Raw genomic sequence first — 22,478 nt, forward strand, 5'->3', positions numbered from 1 at the left:
GTTCAAGCAGAGATGGAGGCCTAGAGTCACACAGCCACTCAGGGCAGCCCCCCGAAGCATCTCTGTGGGACAGAGATCGAAAGCCACCCAAAATGCTCAATATCCCACTCAGCCATCAGCTAGGTCTCATTTGAAGAGAGGCATGAGAGTAAACGAGAAAAAAAAAATACTTGAAGTCATCAAAATATACAAGCAGCTCATGCAGCTCAATATTAAAAAAACAAACAACCCAATCCAAAAATGGGCAGAAGACCTAAATAGACATTTCTCTAAAGAAGATATACAGACTGCCAACAAACACATGAAAGGGTGCTCAACATCACTAATCATTAGAGAAATGCAAATCAAAACTATAAGAAGGTATCACCTCACACCAGTCAGAATGGCCATCATCAAAAAATCTACAAAGATATATACAATGGAATATTACTCAGCCACAAAAAGGAATGAAATTGGGTCATTTGTTGAGACGTGGATGGATCTAGAGACTGTCATACAGAGTGAAGTAAGTCAGAAAGAGAAAAACAAATATCATATATTAACGTGTATATGTGGAACCTAGAAAAATGGTACAGATGAACCAGTTTGCAGGGCAGAAATTGAGACAGATGTAGAGAACAAACGTATAGACACCAGGGGGGGAAAGCAGCGGGGGTGGTGGTGGTGGTGTGATGAATTGGGCGATTGGGATTGACATGTATACACTGATGTGTATAAAATTGATGACTAATAAGGACCTGCTGTATAAAAAATATAAATAAAATAAAATTCAAAAATTAAAAAAAAATCTACAAACAATAAATGTTGGAGAGGGTGTGGAGAAAAGGGAACCCTCTTGCACTGTTGGTGGGAATGTAAATTGATACAGCCACTATGGAGAACAGTATGGAGGTTCCTTAAAAAACTAAAAATAGAACTACCATACGACCCAGCAATCCCACTACTGGGCATATATCCTGAGAAAACCATAATTCAAAAAGAGTCATGTACCACAGTGTTCACTGCAACTCTATTTAACAATAGCTAGGACATGGAAGCAACCTAAGTGTCCATCGATAGATGAATGGATAAAGAAGATGTGGCACATATATACAATGGAATATTACTCAGCCATAAAAAAGAAATGAAACTGAGTTATTTGTAGTGAGGTGGATGGACCTGAGTCTGTCATACAGAGTGAAGTAAGTCAGAAAGAGAGAAACAAATACCATGTGCTAACACATACATATGGAATCTAAAAAAAAAAAAAAAAAGTGGTTCTGAAGAACCTAGGGGCAGGACAGGAATAAAGATGGAGACGTAGAGAATGGACTTGAGGACATGGGGAGGGGGAAGGGTAAGCTGGGACAAAGTGAGAGAGTGGCATGGACATATACACACTACCAAATGTAAAATAGATAGCTAGTGGGAAGCAGCCGCATAACACAGGGAGATCAGCTCGGTGCTCTGTGACCACCTGGAAGGGTGGAATAGGGAGGGTGGGAGGGAGATGCAAGAGGGAGGAGATATGGGGATATATGTATACGTATAGCTGATTCACTTTGCTGTACAGCAGCAACTAACACAACAATGTAAAGCAATTATACTCCAATAAAGATGTTAAAAAAATAAAATCAAATCAAATTAGAAATTTAACTAAGCAATTCCATTGTAAAAAAAAAAAAAAGAAGAAAAATACTTTGAGTCAGATGTGCGACCTGGAGCCAAAGACTTCAGTCAGCCTATGGCTTGTACTGTCACCTGTGAAATGGTGATAGTTCCTACCTCATAGGTTTCTGGTGAGAATTAAATAAGATGGTGTATATTACAGTCCTTTATGAACAGTAAGCTTTTTTACAAGTAGAAATATTGTTATTGATAAGAATCAATTTATATGCCTGTTATTAGAGAATTTATTCATTTTCTTCCCTCCCTGCCTTTCTCTTTCCCTTCTTCCCTCCTTCCTCCCTTTCTTCTTAACAAACATTTTTAAAGCACAAGGCCCTATGCTAGGTACTGAGAATACAGTGATGTATTAGAGGCAAGCTCCGCCTTCACAGAGCTCGCTTGTTTTGGTTGGTGGAAAGGAACACTTAAGTTGAATATTATAATAGAATTGGATGCTGGGCTACCATGTGCAATTTTGCAGGTGGTGCCTTACCCAAAAGCTCTTGGTTAGGTGGCCAGTAGTGAGAGCTGTGACTGCCCTAAGGAAGGAATATCTTGTTCTGATTTGCCAAAGATGTTATAAGGGCTGGAAGTGGCCTTGATATACACTAAGAGGAAGTACAGGGCATCCTAGAATCCAAAGAATGAGTCTTTAACGCTGTTACTGATGGTATGAAAAAGGGCTTTGAAAGGATATATGCAGTTAGGAGAAAAACATAACCAGCTTATGTAATAATTTCATATTTGTAAAACCGAAAGCATTCTATTTTTTTCTATAATAAAACGCTAAAGGAGGCGCTTCCCTGGTGGTGCAGTGGTTGAGAGTCCGCCTGCCAATGCAGGGGACACGGGTTTGTGCCCCAGTCCAGGAAGATCCCACATGCCGCGGAGCGGCTGGGCCCGTGAGCCATGGCCGCTGAGCCTGCGCGTCCGGAGCCTGTGCTCCGCAACGGGAGAGGCCACGACAGTGAGAGGCCCGCGTACCGCAAAAAACAACAACAACAACAAAAAAACCCCAAAACGCTAAAGGAGCATGTGAGAGTTCTGTGTTTTAAAAAAAGTTTCAAATAAATAAATAAATAAATAAATAAAGTTTCAACCACCACCAGCTTAGAAAATTACAGCTGCAAAACTAGGAGCAGGGCCTCCCTGGTGGCGCAGTGGTTGAGAGTCCGCCTGCCGATGCAGGGGATACGGGTTCGTGCCCCGGTCTGGGAGGATCCCATATGCCGCGGAGCGGCTGGGCCCGTGAGCCATGGCCGCTGGGCCTGAGCATCCGGAGCCTGTGCTCCGCAATGGGGGAGGCCACAACAGTGAGAGGCCCGCATACCGCAAAAAAAAAAAAAAAAAAAACTAGGAGCAACCCTGGAGGTGAGTTCCAAAGATTCCATTTTCTTGAGAAAAGCGGGACCCAGAGAGGGCATGTGACAGACCCCAAGGCATTAGGTGACCCTGTGGCAGAGCTGGGCCTTCTATGCAGGTTTCCCTACTTTCAGTCCTGGTGAGCTGCCTGAAGTATCTTTCTGAGGAGCCCTCAGATACAACATCTTCCTTGTATCCATGAGGTGCTCACGGAAGGAATATTATCTTGATTATTTGGGATGAGGAATTGTTGGGATGAAGAAATCTTAGAAAAGATAAGCAGCTTGCTCGAGGCTTCTCTGAGCCAGGACCAGAGGCCACGTCTGACACCCAGCCCCGTGCACCCTGCAGAGTGTGGGCCTTACCTGCATAGCTCATGAAGTTGCTGTAAGGAGTGTTGAAGAAGCTGTTTAAGCCACAGGTGTCGTTCCCTGGCCCCGGGTCGCCGCAGAACTTGTGTTTTGGGGCTGGGTTGGTGTCACTGCAGAGGTCTCCGGTCTCAAAGGAGGGTTCTGTCTCCATGCAGGGGTCACTGCAAGATTGGATTTCTGAGATGCCTCGGAAGATGTGATAGAGGCCCAGGCTGTGCCCGATCTCATGGATCATGGTGTGGGTGTGCCCAGGAATGCCATAGAAAGATGGATTCAAGACAATGCCACCTGCAAGGGGAAAGCCAGAGGATTAGGCAAACTGGGCACTCTGCTTCCTGATGCAGGGATCCCCAAATCAATCAAGGGTTAATGGGGTGCTGCCCAAAGTAACCACAGGCTTCTCCACCCTATGACTCCACTGCTGAGAGCTGTTACGACTTGCGGTGTTAATCACTGAGTGGGTAGGAAAGAGTCTCAAAATTTTGTCATTTTGTGCAAATCCCTTCATTTTTCAGTTGAAAACACCGATGCCTAAAAAAGTGAGGCAACGTAACCTAGGGCATTTCAAACGACTTAGAAGAAGTGGCATAATTAGAATTCAAGGACTTTGATTTCTGGGCTGGCCAACATTTCAGTTGCGACTTCTTAGGAAGCGTGGCACGCCCTGGTTCACAAACACTCTACACGCATTTGCTTAAATGAAGCCCTCATGGCCAGACACCTTGGGTCCGGTTCTCATTTTGCCTTCACTAACTCTGTGAAGTTGAGCAAGTCCATTGCCATCTCTAAATCCCATTTCTGCAGCTCTGTACCCTTTGAGAGTGAATATTCATAAAGTCCAGCACCATGGTGTGCTCACTATTATAACACTGGTCAAAATAGCCACTGTTTCTTGAGCATTCATTATGTATCCTCAGGCCCTGTGCTCAGTGTTTAATGTGTATAATCACACTGAATCATCTCACAACCCAGTAAGAGGGGCACTGACTCACAGAAAGGTGAAGTAACTGGCCCATGATCAAATTAGTAAATGGGGAGCTGGAATTTGAACCCAAGATCCTTGGGTTCCAAAGCCAGGGGTCTTAATCTGAGTTCTACTGCTAATGCTCACCACAGGGTCCAGAATATGGCATCTCATTAAATGTATGTTGAATATTTGCTGAATGCTGACCCAATTAAAGATGTTTTGTGAGGCCTAAGTAATCACGCGTAGGCAGCCAGCATAGTACCTGACACACAGCAAGTGCCCTACTTACTGTCTAACCACTTGCTACTCCAGGTGTAGCTCAAGAACAAGCAGCACAGCATCACCTGGAGGGTGACTAAAAATGCAGACTCTTGGGCCCCACCCCAGACCTACAGAATCAGAACAAGTATTTTAACAACAGCCCCAGAGGACTTGCCTGTGCGTTCTAGTTTGAGAAGCAATAATCTACCCCACATCTTAAAAGATTGAGCTTTGCTTCACTTGGGCAGATAGATGGACCAGATGTCAGGAAAATCAATGGATAGCATGGCTCCATGTTCCTTTTTAGGCACTGGAGAAATACATACAGGCTGGTAGAGAGATATTTCAACTGGAAAATCCAAGTGTGGGGAATTTCCTGGCGGTCCAGCAGTTAAGACTCGGTGCTTTCATTGCTGGGGGCGCAGGTTCGATCCCTGTTCGGGGAACTGAGATCTCACGAGCCACGCGGAGCGGCCAAAGAAAAAGGAAGGAAATCCAAGTGTGTTTAAGGGAAGGTTAAGATGCAAGTCTGAGCAACCTGCAAGCAGTGACTGTGTGCAGAGCAGGATCTTATGAAAGAATGGACAGGAGCCAGGGCCTTGATGGTTTGTGCTGGCAAGCCTGGCGCAGGCACGGGGGTAGTTTTATCTCGGACTGAACTGCGGGGAGGGTGAGCCTGCTCAGCCATGGGGCTCGTGGAGTCTATTAATTCTGAACTGCTCAGAGCCTTCCAGCACAAAGATAAAGATGTATGAGAGGATGTGTGGGGCTGTGTGCACGCGTGTGTGTATGTGAGAAGGGGCAGGCAGAGGCGGGGAGGAAGGGAAATTGAGACAGGAAATCTCTCTCAATTATTTTCTGTCAATCATAATATGAAACATAATCGCCTTCCCACCCAAGGCTTTTTCCAGGCATCAGGGGATAACAGCAGGAAAAGAGAGAGAGAGAGAAAAAAAAAATATATATATATATGTATGTATATATATGGTTCTAATAAATTGGGTTTGATTGGGCCTACTGCAGAGGAGTTGCTTATGAGAGAGATGTCGCAGGATGGGGAGGTGGCAGCCTGAGGCCAGCTGGAGTTAGCCTGACATGGACTGCCACCTTCATTCTGTCTTGCATTGGCTGTGTCATCTTGGGAAAGGGACTTTGCATCTCTGGCGTGCTCTAAAATAAACAGCTACGATAGATAGCGCCAATGATGCTCTGTCTTTCTATGAAGCTTTAACATTGAGGTAAATGGGGGAATGGGAGGCTGGCAGGACCCCTCAGGTATTTCCAGGGATAATGACAGGATTGCAGACTTAATGTCCAGCCTGGCTCTGTCTGTTTCACCTCATCCCCTCCCAACTCTCCCCTTTTCACAGAGCGAGAGCACAGAGCTTGAGTCCTGTTCCACTGCTTCTCTTAAAAGGTGAAATAGCTTGAGGCTGACATCATCCTGAAATACTATAACATGCTATGGATTTATAGCCTTCTGTATTCCTGGTCCTGAGCCAGTCTCTGAAATTCACGGTATTATCAGGAGTCTTTTTCTCTAATTTTAGAAGCCTGCTGTTCAACCCTCCTAAAACTCTGATCATGACCCTTTTGGTTGATTTTCCAAGAGGACAGAATTCCAGCACTGAGAAGGGTCCTTGGAGACCCTCTAAGTCTAACCTATTCCTTTAAAATCTGAAGAAATTGAGACCTGGAGAAGGAGAGTCTTGCCTAAGGCCATCCTGTTAAGTCACAGCTAAGAACAACCATGTCTTTTGGCCCTGAACCAGCAAGATTACCATACACCCTGTTAGGCATGTGACATAAGCTAATCAGCTTCAGCTTGCCTAAGCTGCACACTCTCTTTTGCCTTGCCCCTGTCTGTCTAGGTCTGCCTGTCTATCTGTCTACCCACCCATCATCTATCTTGGGGTTTCTCAACGACAGCAGTACTGGTATTTTGGGCTGGATAATTCTTCGCTGTGGGTATTGTAGGAGATGTAGCAGCATCGCTGGCCTCTACCCACTAGATGCCAGTAGCATTCCCCCATTTGTAAAATCCAAAATTTTCTCTAGACATTGTCAAATGTCTCCTAGGGTGTAAAAATCCACCCAGTTAGAACCATCAGATATTTATTTTTATTTCTGTCTATTTACACAACCACACATATATGTGTGTGTGCACACAGACACACAAATTGGTTTCACTCTCTTAAAAACAACTAGGAAAAGACAGTGGTCTGGAGGGAACTAAGTCTAGAGTTTGACTCAACACAACTTTCTTGTTTGAAGTTGCAGAGTCCCTTATCTCCAAGATATTGTGGATTTAGAGCAGCTACTGGACTCTGGCTGTATCACCAGGAGACCAGACAGGCCTGAGGAAAGATCCAGCACCATCACTCTGCTGAGCCCTAACATTCTCAGATGAAGGTACTCACTGAGTCATCACTATTCACTGGTGTAAATAATAGGAACATTCTAACAAGGGGAAAATAGCCAAATAAATTGCAGTGCCCTCAGTGAATGGAACATAATGTGGCTATTAAAAAATATCTTGTCTTTAGAGAACTGGACATAACCTAGAGAAAGGTTTTCCTCTTGTGAGGTTAAATGAAAAAAAGTTGGGTGGGAAGTAATTCTGAAGACTGTTTCAACATGGGAAAATGTAGATAGCATAATATTAAGTGAAAAAAAGAATATTACGTGAAAAAGAACACAGGCATGTATGCTGTGATTTCAAATATGCACAAGTTGAAAAACGCATGTCTACATATAGACGTGTATTGGAAGAGAGCATGGAAAAATTAAAATTAAAGAACAACGTTTGCTTACAGGGCCTGGTTCAGAAACCACTGTCATTTCTGACTTTTGGTGACTGGTTTGTGTAAACGTATGTCTTGTTTATGGATCTGCATAATTTGAATGTAAGAAGAGTTCCTGGTGGTGTTGGTGGGTGGAATATGGAGGAACAGGGAGTTCTTACGAACTCTCCCTTGCCACTTTGGCATCTTTCAAGTCAACCCATCACTGGCTGGGCCAGCACTATGTGGTTACTAGGCAGAGAAGATATTTGCATGAACTAAGAGGCAGGGGGTATAAGGACAAAGCAACAGATGAAGAGAGTTGGAAATTTAAATTCCAGTTGTGGTTCTGCCGCTGATTTGTTTGTGACCTTGGATAAGTCCCATTCCCTCTCTGGATCTTAAGTTTCTCTATTGGTAGAACAGGATTAATACCATTGTGATATTTCTCAAAGCATCACTTGATGGGTGAAAGATAAGGAATGCTAAAGAGTTTTGAAAAATTAAAAAGTGATAAGTAGGGCTTCCCTGGTGGTGCAGTGGTTGAGAGTCCGCCTGCCGATGCAGGGGACAAAGGTTCGTGCCCCGGTCCGGGAAGATCCCACATGCCACAGAGCGGCTGGGCCCGTGAGCCATGGCCGCTGAGCCTGCACGTCCGGAGCCTGTGCTCTGCAATGGGAGAGGCCACAACAGTGAGAGGCCCACGTACGGCAAAAAAAAAAAAAGTGATAAGTAAATAGGTTGTTCACCGTCATCACTACCAAGATCCCCATCATCATCATGCTCACTACTAAATGTATTCCTGCACTAATCCAATTTCTTCCTGAAGAAGTTTCTAATTCTCACCTAAATGCATTAGGGCCTCCTTGTCCCACGGCCAAGTTGCTACTCCTGCCAATTCCTCCTCCGAGGAGTTTGCAAAGAAGATATTGAGGTGTGTTGATCCATCCAGTCTAAGAATGTTCTTCAGCTCATTAACATCCAAGTATGCTCTGTAAGAGAAAACAGAACCTTGGCTGTCATCACCATCCAAAAAAGGTAGTATTCAAATAACAGGTACTCCCAAATTAATTGAGTCATGATGTGCCAGGCACTTGGCTAAGCATTTTATAAACATCGCCTCATTGACTGCCTCCAATAATCTTCTATGGTAAGTGAGATAATCCCATTTTACAGATGAAAAAATTAAGTCCTTGTGAGTTTAAGAAACTTGAAGACTGCTCAGCTTATAAACAATAGCAGAGTTCAGTTTAAAACCTAGATTTATCTAAAGTCAACATCTGTGCCCCTAAAGACTCTGCTATATGGACTGATGATAGGGCAACATAATATGGATATAGATTGAGAACAGACCATGGAAGAGATAACATGTATTCTAGCCTTGGCATCTTCTCTACTTCATTCATTCACTATGGACCTCGGACCATGTATTTGGCAAATACGAAGCTGTCCTAGGAGGCTTACTTTGCATCTCTACTCAAATCTTGCAAGGAGGTGTTATTACTCTGTTCTCAAGATAAGCAACATGTGGTCCAAAGTGATTAAACAGGTTGCCCAAAGTTGCAGAACTGGGTTTCAAGGCCAATTCTGTCTAGATTGGAAACGTATGCTCTTTACGCTGGGGCATTATCTGCCTCCCATAGATGATTCTGCATTCTGTAAGCCTCTATTTCTTTGTCCATAAAATAGGCTAAGGGATATGGCATTTGGGGTAGCTGCCATTGTAGATATTTAGACTATAGACTGACATGTTCGGAAGGTAAATTAATTCCCCATGCTACGATCATCAGCTCTGTAATACACCGAACAAACATATGTTGGAGAGAGAAAGAAATGGCCTTTGGAAAGAGACTGGCATATCCTAGGCGTGCAATAAATAAGAATGCTTCCCTTGTGGAGTATGATTCTCCCATCAGAATAGGAATGATAAAGCTTTGGGTCAGTCACAGGCATATTATTATTTTTTTTTAACCTCTTTATTGGAGTATAATTGCTTTACAACAGTGTGTTAGTTTCTGCTGTATAACAAAGTGAATCAGCTATACGTATACATATATCCCCATATCTCCTCCCTCTTGAGTCTCCCTCTCACACTCCCTATCCCACCCCTCTAGGTGGACACAAAACACCGAGTTGATCTCCCTGAGCTATGTGGCTGCTTCCCACTAGCTATCCATTTTACATTTGGTAGTGTGTATATGTCCATGCCACTCTCTCACTTCGTCCCAGCTTACCCTTCCCCCTCCCCGTGTCCTCAAGTCCATTCTCTACATCTGCGTCTTTATTCCTGTCCTGCCCCTAGGTTCTTCAGAACCATTTTTTTTTCTTTTTTTTAGATTCCATATATATGTGTTAGCACACGGTATTTGTTTTTCTCTTTCTGACTTACTTCACTCTGTATGACAGACTCTAGGTCCATCCACCTCACTACAAATAACTCAGTTTTGTTTCTTTTTTATGGCTGAGTAATATTCCATTGTATGTATGTGCCACATCTTCTTTAACCATTCACCTGTCGATGGACACTTAGGTTGCTTCCATGTCCTGGCTATTGTTAAACAGAGTTGCAATGAACACCGTGGTACATGACTCTTTTTGAATTATGGTTTTCTCAGGGTATATGCCCAGTAGTGGGACTGCTGGGTCATATGGTAGTTCTATTTTTAGTTTTTTAAGGAACCTCCATACTGTTCTCCATAGTGGCTGTATCAATTTACATTCCCACCAACAGTGTAGGAGGGTCCACACCCTCTCCAGCATTTATTGTTTGTAGATTTTTTGATGATGGCCATTCTGACTGGTGTGAGGTGATATCTCACTGTAGTTTTGATTTGCATTTCTCTAACAATTAGTGATGTTGAGCATCCTTTCATGTGTTTGTTGGCAGTCTGTATATCTTCTTTGCAGAAATGTCTATTTAGGTCTTCTGCCCATTTTTGGATTGGGTTGTTTGGTTTTTTGATATTGAGCTGCATGAGCTGCTTGTAAATTTTGGAGATTAATCCTTTGTCAGTTGCCTCATTTGCAAATATTTTCTCCCATTCTGAGGGTTGTCTTTTCATCTTGTTTATGGTTTCCTTTGCTGTGCAAAAGCTTTTAAGTTTCATTAGGTCCCATTTGTTTATTTTTGTTTTTATTTCCATTTCTCTAGGAGGTGGGTCAAAAAGGATCTTGCTGTGATTTATGTCCTAGAGTGTTCTGCCTATGTTTTCCTCTAAGAGTTTGATAGTGTCTGGCCTTACATTTAGGTCTTTAATCCATTTGGAGTTTATTTTTGTGTATGGTGTGAGGGAGTGTTCTAATTTCATTCTTTTACACATAGCTGTCCAGTTTTCCGAGCACCACATATTGAAGAGGCTGCCTTTTCTCTGTTGTATATTCTTGGAAGCATATTATTTAATGGATCGTCTTCTAAATTGAGAGAGGGATCCTGCTCACCCTCATGCTTCTTTCAGTCCCATTTTGTCTTCCATCTTCTTTCTTAGGGATCCTTGTGAACTGCTGGTGAGCCTTTCTTGAGTAAAGTTGGAAATGAATCAATGACTAAAAACATACATAAATAAGCAAGCAGGCAGCCTGATGTGGTAGGTGAGATCAAGTCTCTGAATAATGATATTTAATGTGTGTTGGGCCCTTCCACGTGGTCTGACTTTACACGGATTATCACCTTTAATCTTCTCAAGAACACCGAGGTAGGTGGTATTATTATCCCCATTTTCCAGAGGAGGAAAAAGAGGCTTGCAGAGCCTTTGTACCTCGCTCAGGTCACACAGCTCGTTGGAAGAGTTCCCCTTTCTCCCCGTGTGGTTTCTCACGGGCGTTTGGTGCAGAGCCTGGCCAGTAGGACACCAAGGATGCTACCCTTCTCTTTCCCTCCTGGAATCACAGAAGGGGATCCCACATGTGCAACAGTAAAGTCAGAGATCCCCAGCAGGGCCTGCGAGACCCTGTTTCCCCCTTTAGCTTCTTCTCCCTCGGTTCCCTCTCTTGAATTTCCCACTGTGTGTTGTCAGCACCCACCGCCAGCCCCCCAAGATGCGGTGCCTTTAGCCTCGGTGCCTTTCCTCACGCTGTTCCCTCTGTCAGGGACTTTGCTCCCATTTTATCCCCTGATGAACAAATCCGAAGTCCATTCTGGTACCACTCCTCCAGGAAGACTTCCCTGAGTCCCATCTCACCTCCACCCCCTTTACCATCTCTGTACTCATTTACCTCCTATGAGTACTCGTTCTCACACCATTCCAAATACTCTCCCTGTCTGTATCTACCACTGTTTGTGGCTCCCAGAGGGCAGCGAATGTGCCTAATTCATCTCTGTTTACCCAGTTCTCTGCACAGGGCTTGACACTGGGCAAGCACTCAGGAGATGTTGATGGAGCTGAATTTACAGTGGGAAAGAGAAAATCTAAAATATTTAGGTCCCAGTCTCCACTTCAAGCACTTCCTTCCTATGAGGCCTCAGTTTCCTTACCACTATACTGGGTTTAATAATGGCTGCCTGGTGCTCCCCAGGGCATTTCTATGGGTCACAAACCTACACCTCTACTCCGACGGCAATAGGGATAGGTCTGAGACCTACAGTGCCCTCCTGGCCACCCATGTGACCAAGAGCCCATGATAGTCAGGTGACCATAATTTTTGCAGCTTTTCCAAAAAAGGTGAGCGTGAGCTAGAGACACAAGCAAGGCCTAGAAAGGGCACATCTGTGTATAGGTTGAGCTGACCAGTAATTCCAAGGACAGCCACAGAAGCTGAAATATTGACCTGAAATTTTGCTGCTATACCTCCTCTCCCCAGAGATCCCAACTTCAGCTTTTTAGGCTAGAAGCCTCATAAGGAGTTTGAATGAGTTTTCTGATCCAAGTACGGATGAGGAATGTCAAAGACAGCACGCAGTAAGCTCCTGCTGTGTGCCAGCCCCTGTGCTAGCTACACCTGTTGTCCCATCTCTTTGCAGTATTTGACGGCACGTAGCAGAGTGGGTAGGATGGCTCATTCTCAAGCCAGAGTCCTGGGTTTGAATCCAGCTCTTCCACTGGATGTCTGGGTCACCTTGGGCTATTTACTTAACTTCCTGCACCTCAGTTTCTTTATACACAAAACAAGGATGATAACAGTATCTACCTCATAGAGTTGTTCTGAGGATTTAGGATGTTAATAAGAAAGTGTAAAGGGGCTTAGAATAATACCTGGCACGTAGAAACCCTCGGGAAATGTTTAGCAATTCCTATCATTTATCCCCATCTTGCAGATGAAGGAACAGGGGTTCAGAGATCACACAAATACAGACAAGGCCAAGTCCAAATCTAGATGTGTCCAATTCTTCCCTCAACCTCACCCTCAAGTCCAAGCTCACTCAGGGCCACTGTGAAAGGAAACAATGTGTGGGAGGAGAATGAAAACAGAGAGAAGCCAAGATTTTCCTGGATCGGCCCTTTCCACATTATTTATTATTTTCTAATTGATTTGTCCATTTCCATCAAGCGTTCTCTCAGGCAGAGAACACAAATGCTATTAGAGAAAGTCACCTCTTTGCCCCCTTGCTCCAGGCTGAGAAAGCTTCAGGAGAGGAAGACAGGGGTGGGGCAGGGGCAGGGAGATGTTTTAATTGGTTGTTTATTCTCATGTAATTGCAGAAACCAATCTTTTCAGGAGGTGCTATTCATCCTGGCCCAAGGCAGAGATGTGGGATATTGAGGCCTCTCCCTTGCTTGTATGTGGGTGTTTTTTTTTTTTCTTCACACTTTGAGAAGCCCCCATTTCCCAAAAGAGGGGCCACTCAGGCCCCTGATCTCACTGGCCCCTCTCCTCTCTGGCTCTTTTTTAGTGTGTGGGGGGGACCCACACAAAGGAAAACAGCTCTGTGGCCAAAAGATTTCCTTCTGCTGGCTGAGGTCTTCTCACCAGTTCAGAGCCAAGCTGGGTGTCTCCCAAAAGTATCAGGGGAAAATCCTAGGGACAGGAATCCATGCATTTACCTTCCTCCCCCATCTCTTTAAGGTTTGTTTATTCCCTCTGTTGATGGATGGAGGAGAAAGCAGAGAAGGTCAGAGAAGGATCATTAGAGTTTAGGGAGATGGGTTGATAAGAGGAGGAAAAGGGTTTGCTCAGGGCCACTTGCTTTCCATTTTGCCACCGCGGGGAGGTTGGCCCCCTGTGTATACTATAAATTGGCGAAATCTCTTAAAAAAAAAAAAACTACCACCCCCAAATCAATCCAAATCCAAAACTCTGTGTCTTTATTAATTTATGCACAGGTACTACTCAGTTGGACAGACAGACAGACCTAGATCCATGGGCAAGTTGCCCTGCCTCTGTGAGTCTCAGCTAGCTCATGGGGATACCAGAGGGATGAAATGAGCACCATCCTGGCACAAAGTCCCCTCCACATTCTGGTCTCCTATTTCCTCCTACTGGGAAGAAACCTAAACTGATAGTCTGCCTTCCGGGTGGCTCTCCCCGTCTCGGCTTTCAGTGTCTCATCCCTACCAACCAATCTTCTTCTCCCTCCCACAAACTCCAACTCAAGTTACTACGGTTTCCTCATCCCGAGAACCTCTGGTTTTCCCCAATCATGCCCATTCATGAAGCATGTCCATCAGTTTCTCTTCTCTACCTTATGAGCTCTCTTCCTGAGTCTCAGCCTTTTAAAATCTTACCCTCCCTGCTAAGCTCAGCTTACATGTAATGTATACCATGTGTCCACTCATGACCACCCTCCCCTGTACAATGGGGCGATGATGTCCACCCTTCAGGGGTGTCAGGAGGACTAGAGGCAGTGCAGAAAAAGTTCCTCGCACAGTGTCTGGAACACCTGAAGACGCTCATTGACTAGCCTAGGCTATTTTTATTGCATTATTATTATATTAATTACAATGAAGATTATTAGCAACACCAAAATCATCCATACCACCTCTAGCTGAAGATGACTTCTCCCTCCCCAGAGTCCCCTACTTTGGATTCTAGTACCTATCACCCTGCTCTGTGTTATCGTCACTGTCTTCTCCATCAGGCTGCGTAAGCTTCAAGCAGGTAGAAGTCAAGTCTTTATCATCTCTGTGTCTCCCCAAAACTTTCCTTCCAGAGACAGAGCCACCTCTGGTTGGCAGCTTTTGAGCACCTATCTCTCCTGTAAATTGCACAACTTCAAAACAGGATGAGGAAGCCCAGGACTCAAGCAAATGAAGCGACTTTCCCAAGGTATCAAATCAGGGGTGTAGACCTCTCTTCACTAGCCTGTATGTGACAGTACCTTTGCACCAACTAATAAAGTCACCTCTCCCATCGGGGGGTGGGGGCGGGACATAGCTCCTTGCAAGGGGGCACAGCTTGGAGAGTTAGACATGGGAAGGATTGTAGCATCCACCCTCCTCCTCAGCTGGACACCCTGTGCAGAATCTACATTGCCTGGATTTCTGGCCCATTCCCATGATGCTCAGCTGCCTAGTCTGAAGCTCAGAGTCCCCATCTATTCAGTGAGCGTGTGAACTACGCATGTTTTCCAAATCACGGTCTATAGAAGGCTAAATCTACAAGAAGCAGAGGCATATTTAAAGGAAAAGGGTTTTCAAGTCAGATGGCTTTGGACATGCTCTGTGAAACAAGGTTAAATACGTATATTTTTTAATTGCAAGAATTTTCAGAGCCTTTAATATACAAAATGGGAATAAGACAGAGAGCGTATGAAGTATTCCCAGACATCTGACCATAATCCTTTCCCCCCGTCCCACCTCTGCCTTTGCCAAAAATCAAATAACAGCATAACCAATAGAGTTCGGGAAACGTTGGGCTAAGTTGGAAAGTCCCTCCTCACTTAGATCCTCTCCCCAATTGCCTGTCAAGAGAGGTGTCTTGGTGTCTCTTTTCTTCCTGCCCAGCTCTTGTACCTGGCTCCTCCTGCGAAGGTTGTGGGTCCCCTGGAATGTCAGTTTCAGGGGGGCCCAGCCAAGGTGCCCAGACTTTACCCCTCTGCCAAAACTGCATTTCAAAGCCATGAGAGCAGTTCTGGAGGGGGATCAAAGCTCTATCAACTCAACTGTCATTAGAATATTTTCTTTATGCATCTCACTCGCTGGTGAGTGCCAACAACATATTTCCGAAATGCACTGGCCTGAGATGGCACAACTGTAATAATCTCAATGAGAGGGCTGTCAGGGCCTGTTTTATTGAATGAGAAGCAAAAGGGAACTACATTCAAAATGCAGAACAACAACAACAATCCCTCAAATGGAACCATGAAAGGCTCAAGTTTTTCCAATTCTAGAAGCATAATACAGTGGCTCTCCCATTTTAAAGACGGTTGGTCAGAGGTACGCATTCCAGTGAGACCAGATCAAGACTGACCAGCACCTATTTCTCTTCCCACTCAGAGCAAACTGACTCCCCACTGCAGAAGTGATAGCTGAGATCTTTGAGAGGTGCCCTGCCAAAGTCCTGCTCCCTGGGCCCTTGATAGGTGCAGCTGGGTTACAGGGATGGTGTCAGCCATATGCCAATGCCCTCAATTTGAGGAGGGTCTGTGTGAGCTGCTCCTAGCTGAGAACAGGCCATTTCCAAGCCAGAGGCTGGGAACAACTCTTTCAAGTTAAGGGAAAGGGCAGCAGAGTGCTACAGGAAAAGCCACATCTTTTTTTTTTAAGGGAAATTTATTTAAATATGACAGTGTAATATTTAAATAGAATACCTTGGACCCTTATTCTCCTTGTAGCCCATGTAGAGAACAGTCTTACACAGAAGACTCTCTGTTACTTTCATAATTAAATGTTCTTGGATAGAATTCTAGATAGAAAGGTTCTGGACTTAAGTCTATTCTTCAATCAATGATATGAAAGTGGGGGCATACCTATGTCAAAGTTTGTTACACATATTTTTGTATTTACTATTTCCTTCTGGAATTACACACCAAGACCTATCTGACTGCTGTCATCCTTGGCCTTACCTTTCTTCTGGAAAAAAAGCCACATCTTAAGACACAGGCAGACTAGGGTTCAAATCCTCCCTCTTCTACCAAGTGGCCCTGTGACCTTGGAGAAGGGACTCAATCTCTCTGAACCTCAATTTCCTCAGCTGTAAATGGGGATGATAAAATTCAACCTAGAAAGTGTAATATAAAAATCCAAGGAAGTAATACACAAGAAAGTCCCTAAAAGAGTGCCCAACTTGCGCTTCCCTGGTGGCGCAGTGGTTGAGAGTCTGCCTGCCGATGCAGGGGACACGGGTTTGTGTCCCGGTCCGGGAAGATCCCACATGCCGCGAAGCGGCTGGGCCCGTGAGCCATGGCCGCTGAGCCTGCGCGTCCAGAGCCTGTGCTACACAACGGCAGAGGCCACAACAGTGAGAGGCCCGCATACTGCAAAAAAGTAAATAAATGAATTTTAAAAAGAGTAAAAAAAGAGTGCCCAACTCATGAAAGACCCCAAGATGCACAATTCTATTTAGCTTGCCCGTGGAGCTAGAGGAAACTGATCTTAGGTCCCAGTGCTCACGGTGTCTCCCTTCCATCAGTGAACCCTGGTTCCCATCACTGGACCAGTGTGTTTATCTTCCTCATAGGCAGTTGCCCTGTTTCTACAAGTCATAGAGAAAGTCCTGTAACACTGCCTACTTCCCAGTTCTGATTGCAGTCTGTCATTCCTGAGGAGGATCTCAAGTCCGTGAACCACACTCCTCCACTCTTCCAGAACACACCAGACCATTTGAAAGTGATTATCAAATATAAAGATCAAAGCCACTCAAAGCAAGTCATTAAAGCAAGATAAACCTCAGAATGTTTATTGCATCCATATCCTTGTTCCAAATAACAAGATTTCTCCAAACTGTGACCAGTTCTAAAACCTGGATTTTGTACTTTTATCCCAAGGGCCCTGATGATCTGGACTTTATTCCCCGGCTTAGTTTCATTGTCAGAAATGCCTGACGCTGCCTCTCTTGTAAGAAGAGGCACAGGAAAAAAAAAAAAAAAAGCTTGGAGAGTTTACTAAATTCTCGGAATCCTGAATGATTGGTTTCAAAAATAACAGCTTTTATATGGAAGCTTGACATGCAATCTCAGAAAAATGTAACAGCACCAATGAAGGATCAACTGAAAAATTGACCATTCTTTCATTATTTTACTGAATAAGTCATTCTTTCATTACCTTTCCTCTACCCTCCCTCCCTGCCTGCCTGCCCGCGTTCATTCTTTCCTTTTTAACTTCCTTTCTCCTTGCATATTATTTATTCAGTCTTTTCCTCTTTCATTCTCCAATACTTATTGAGATTATATCATATACCATCCTTTAAGCTAGAAACTGGGCATAAAATATGAATGAGAAACACTTTTCATTATCAAAGAGTTAGCAGTTTTAGGAAGGAAGCAAGACATATTATCCGATGATCACAACACAATGTGATAATACTAATAAAACCTGCCATTTGGGGGAGTTTACTATACACTGGCACTGCTGAAGTCCTTTTTTTATATTATCTCTTTGAAGCTTTACAAAAACCTTATGTGTTAAGCATGAGTATCCCCAACTTGCAGGGGAAGAAACCAGGGCTCAGTGGGGTGACACCACTTTTCCAAGGTCCTCCGTCACTCATAGATGTCAAATTCAGGATATGGTCCCCAGTCTGTTGGATCCCACAGACTATAACTATTATTCTCTTACGATATGTGTTATAACAGAGGGAGTGCTGAATGTGATGGAAGCACAGAGGAATGACACCTATCCAGGTGAAGCGGGATAAGATATCACTGAGGTTTTCACAGGAAGAATAAACACTGGACCAAGTGTACGAAACAGGGAAAACGGCAAAAGCTCCAGAAAGCCAAAAGGCCTGAAAATGCATAAGAAGACTGAGACACTTCAAGTCTTCTGGTGTGGTTTCAAAGTTGGGAGCATGGGAGCAACTTCACAAGATAAGGCTGGAGGGGTCAGCGATGGCCATTATCAGGAAGGACCCTGTATACCAGGTTATGGAAGATGGGCAACATCCTGAAAGCTTTAAGTAGACCCTGGAAGATTTTTATGGAAGAGAATAAAATGATCTGGTTCGTTTTTTCCAAAGAGCTTTCTGGAGGAATGTGGAAGGTGGACTAGAAGAGGGATAAAAGTACAGGCATTGGCAGTGGCTTGCAGAAAAGGGGGTGGATATGAGAATATCTGAGAAGGAGAGGCATTTACGCACGAGGAACAATTTGACGTTCAGTCGGGGCGGGGGTGAGAGGAGGTGAAACGATGGGTCTGGCTTCTGATGAGGTCCTACTGGACTGTCCTTCCTTCATGATTCTCAGACTCTATACATCAACTCCGCTCTCCCCACCCCTACCACTGCTGCCCTAAACTCTAGGCCCATCAGCTCTGTCACTCTGGGGCTGTGCCCTCTGCCACGTCACGTGGAAGGTCAAGGTCAACCCTTAGGAAAATCACTGGCCTGAAGCTCTCTGCACAATAGGATCATAATGGAGATGGCGGGGATCGAGAACCCTGAGGATTTGGATAGGAGGAGAGGAAGGTGCTGATTCAGAGAGGCAGGGTGGGCTAATGGAGAGGTCCTCAGATCTTTGGATCATCTTAAAAAATTGAGGTGAGGGCTTCCCTGGTGGCACAGTGGCTGAGAGTCCGCCTGCCGATGCAGGGGACACGGGTTCGTGCCCCGGTCCGGGAAGATCCCACATGCCGCGGAGCGGCTGGGCCCGTGAGCCATGGCCGCTGAGCCTGCACGTCCGGAGCCTGTGCTCCGCAACGGGAGAGGCCACAGCAGTGAGAGGCCCGCGTACCACAAAAAAAAAAAGAAAAAAAAATTGAGGTGAAAGTAGCAATTTCTAATTTTGACAAATAAATAAAGCATTCAAAAGGTGAAACCCTCATATACTTTGACCCTCATGTAATAAAATAAAGGGTATGGAGTAGGACTCTAAAGGAGAGAATAAAATAATCTCAGAGTAAAGGACACCAATTTAAAATGAATACCTTTCGCTAGGAACTAACTACTCAGTCCTATTTTTTCATTTGTCTTTTGAAAATGGCTTTTAGAGACTTCTGGGGCAGAAGGCAAAGTGTCAGAACACTTGGATCCTGGAAAGCTCAGCTCCACTCACTTGGTTAACATGACCCATCCTTCCGGAGCCAGCCTAGAAGCGACTCTGACCCCTAATGAGTCAAGTACCCATCCTCTCTTCCCTCAGCACCCTGGACTTCTCCACAGTAGCACTTATCCAACTAGCTACTTATTTACCTTCAGGAAATTCCAGGAGGGCAGAATCACACCTATCTTGTGAAACGCTGACTGTTGTACCACTAATGCCTAGCACTGTGCCTGCACATGGTAGACATGCCTGTGCACACGTGTGCGTGCGTGCACACACACACACACGCACGAATGAACAGTCACTCTCCTAACATCTTTTCCTGGGGGCTCTACAGTCTCTGCTTTGATAGCCCCAAGGACTCCAAGTTTACTTGTTTTCAGAGAAGCCATTAAACTTGAAGAATCCCTTGATAAGTAAGGAAGACCAACAGTCGAAGTGTGATGGTGTGTTCAAAAGTATCAGGACGGTAACGTGATAATTGCATGTCGAATTATTGCTTTCACAACAGAAGCACGCAGTTCCAGGGCCCTCAGCTATTTCTTTCCACCTCCTGGCTTTCTTCTTGGAGGATCAAAACCACAATTGATAAATAATACAACTGACCACACTAAGAAGAATATACACAGCTTGCTGACAGCCCTGTGGTTGGTCTTACACTTGACGTGCAGTTAAATAAAGACAAATCACCTCGATGTTGTAAGTTGTAGCAGCCACAGAGTTCTAGGTACAGGCATATCTCAGCAGACCATGTAGTTTCGCTCTAAGTTTTAGCCATGTAAAACTTAAGTGATGTGAAGATTGACCCAACAATTTTATATTTGGGGAGGGTAGAGCAAGAATTACAACATTACCCGTGTACCACAAAAAAATAATAATAATAAGAAGAAGAATTACAACATTATCATCAATACGAGTCAATATGGCAACTTGTGGATTTCAGTCTGGGCCCATACAAATCATCTAGCCTTCAGCAAATCACAGAGGTAGCTAAAGTGAGAACTACACAGGTGTTATAAGAGATGTAGCTCTCTCTGGATGATCTTGAACAAGTCTAGTGACTGCCACAAATTTGGGTCTCTTGAGGGGTTAAAAAAGAGACAGCTCTCAAAGGGTCATGTGACAGTCAGAGGTCACATATGGGGAAATAATGCTGGACAGTAGGACACTGTATGTCAGGCTGTCGAAAGTAGAATTAAATTCAAATTGATTTTTGGAAAGAGGATGCCACAGTCAGGGCTTGAGGGAAAAGAAAACAGCAGACATGCAGACTGCCCAAGGTGGGGCTCTTCCCTTAGGCTACTGCTAGGACTGGAGTGACAGGAGTAGGATTTTTTTTCAACTTGTCACAGAGTAAAATTGTTCCTTCAGTGTTACTGCATACACATCGTACTCAATTAGATACAAGGGCTGGCAAACACTTTGAAGGCAGGGACCGTCTTATTGCCCTAATATGCCTCCAGCATCAACGCATTTGTACCTTTTTCAATATTAAGCCCCTGCCTTTTCTTTTTTTTTTTTTTTCTTTTTTTTTTTTTTTTTGTGGTACACGGGTCTCTCACTGTTGTGGCCTCCCCCGCTGCGGAGCACAGGCTCCGGACGCGCAGACTCAGCGGCCATGGCTCACGGGCCCAGCCGCTCCGTGGCACGTGGGATCTTCCCGGATCGGGGCACGAACCCATGTCCCCTGCATCGGCAGGCGGACTCTCAACCACTGTGCCACCAGGGAAGCCCCAAGCCCCCGCCATTTTTTACTCTAGCTCCAGTCCCACAAACCTGGTACCAGGATTATAATGTCTGAGCAGGAACAGACCTCAGAACTCTTCTATCCCAATTCTCCCATTTTACAGATGCAGAATTTGAAGTCATAGAAGTGACTTACTCCATGCTGGCTACGAAGTTACTGGAAGGATCTAGTCACTTCCTTCCTCGTGCCGTGCCAAGCCACAGGCAAACTCCCTCATGTCGCTCTTCCACCCTCTGTACGATTCTGAGATACTCCAGGCTTTGGTGGAGTGGCAGTCACCATTGCCCACGGTGGCTGTAAACATAGTGCAGCAGTGAGAAGCCAAGCTCAAGGCTGACAGCTGTGGCTGGTTGTCTGAGCTCAAAAAAGGCTGGAATCACAAACATCAGAAGCTCGAAACAGAGACACTAATCCCCTCACTCTCCACCCTCCACCACCAGACCGACAAAACAACCTAGAACCTGGAAAAGAGAGAGAAAGCAGAGAGGGAAGGAGAAAGAAAACGCCCCTCCATAAAAACGGGTAAACGGGAGACTGTTCAAGGTCCGCAGACAAACCCATGAGCAACACGCAGTGCTGTCCACACAGTGGTTTTGTGTCTGCAGAAAGGGACAGCGGAGGTGTGAGGGGTTCCCTCTTAGGAGGTGGAAAATCGGCCAGCGCTGAGTGTGAAGGTACCAGCCGGGCTGAAATCAATTTAGGGAAATGCGTTTCACGGAAACAAAATGTACCGGTGTCTGCTCAACCCACCCTCACACCCCCAACCGCTTTGCTTCCTAACCTGGAAGGGCGTCTGACTGAGCGCTGAGGCTGTCATGAGCGGTCAGTGTCACCAGTGGATGCGGAAAGGAAAATGAGGGTGCTGACCGAGCCAAACCCAGAGAGGGAAAAAAACACAGCTGCCTCCCTCTGAGGCCCTCGAAAGGGCACCGCGAGCTCCATCCCTCTGTCCAGGGAACTGGGGGTGGAAACCCACTTCTAGGAAAGGCATGAGAGAGGGAGCAGCTCCAATCTTGACATGTTGGGGGCCTCCCTGGTGTGTCCTGGAGAAAAGGTTCCAACTTTCACGTGTAAACTCTGAGCTGGGTGTGCTGTGGCCAGGGTCCCAGGCGCTAGTGGAAAACGAGCCCCATCCTACACTGCCCAGAGGGTCCTGAGCATGCTGTGGGCACCTGCCTGGCTTCCAGCTCCCTCCCTAGGACGTGTTCATGTAAACTACTCAGTGGGATCCTGGGACCCCGGACGTGCCTTTGCTTTTTGTTGGAAATGC

The 22,478-nt window shown here is 45.1% G+C and overlaps 1 protein-coding gene across 1 annotated transcript in view; it reads right to left on the minus strand.

The window, feature by feature from the left end:
- Positions 1-22,478, minus strand: part of PAPPA (pappalysin 1) — a 255,383-nt gene that overhangs the window by 190,219 nt on the left and 42,686 nt on the right. Inside the window, exons 3-4 of the mRNA XM_082621426.1 lie at positions 8,238-8,383; positions 3,375-3,668 (exon numbers count right to left, since the gene is read on the minus strand). Of these exons, the coding sequence (XP_082477552.1) occupies positions 3,375-3,668; positions 8,238-8,383 (440 nt within the window). The remainder of the gene's footprint in view (positions 1-3,374; positions 3,669-8,237; positions 8,384-22,478) is intronic.

This window comes from Mesoplodon mirus (genome assembly GCF_964341445.2).
Source record: "Mesoplodon mirus genome assembly, chromosome: 1".
In the NCBI taxonomy this organism is placed as follows: Eukaryota; Metazoa; Chordata; class Mammalia; order Artiodactyla; family Ziphiidae; genus Mesoplodon; species Mesoplodon mirus.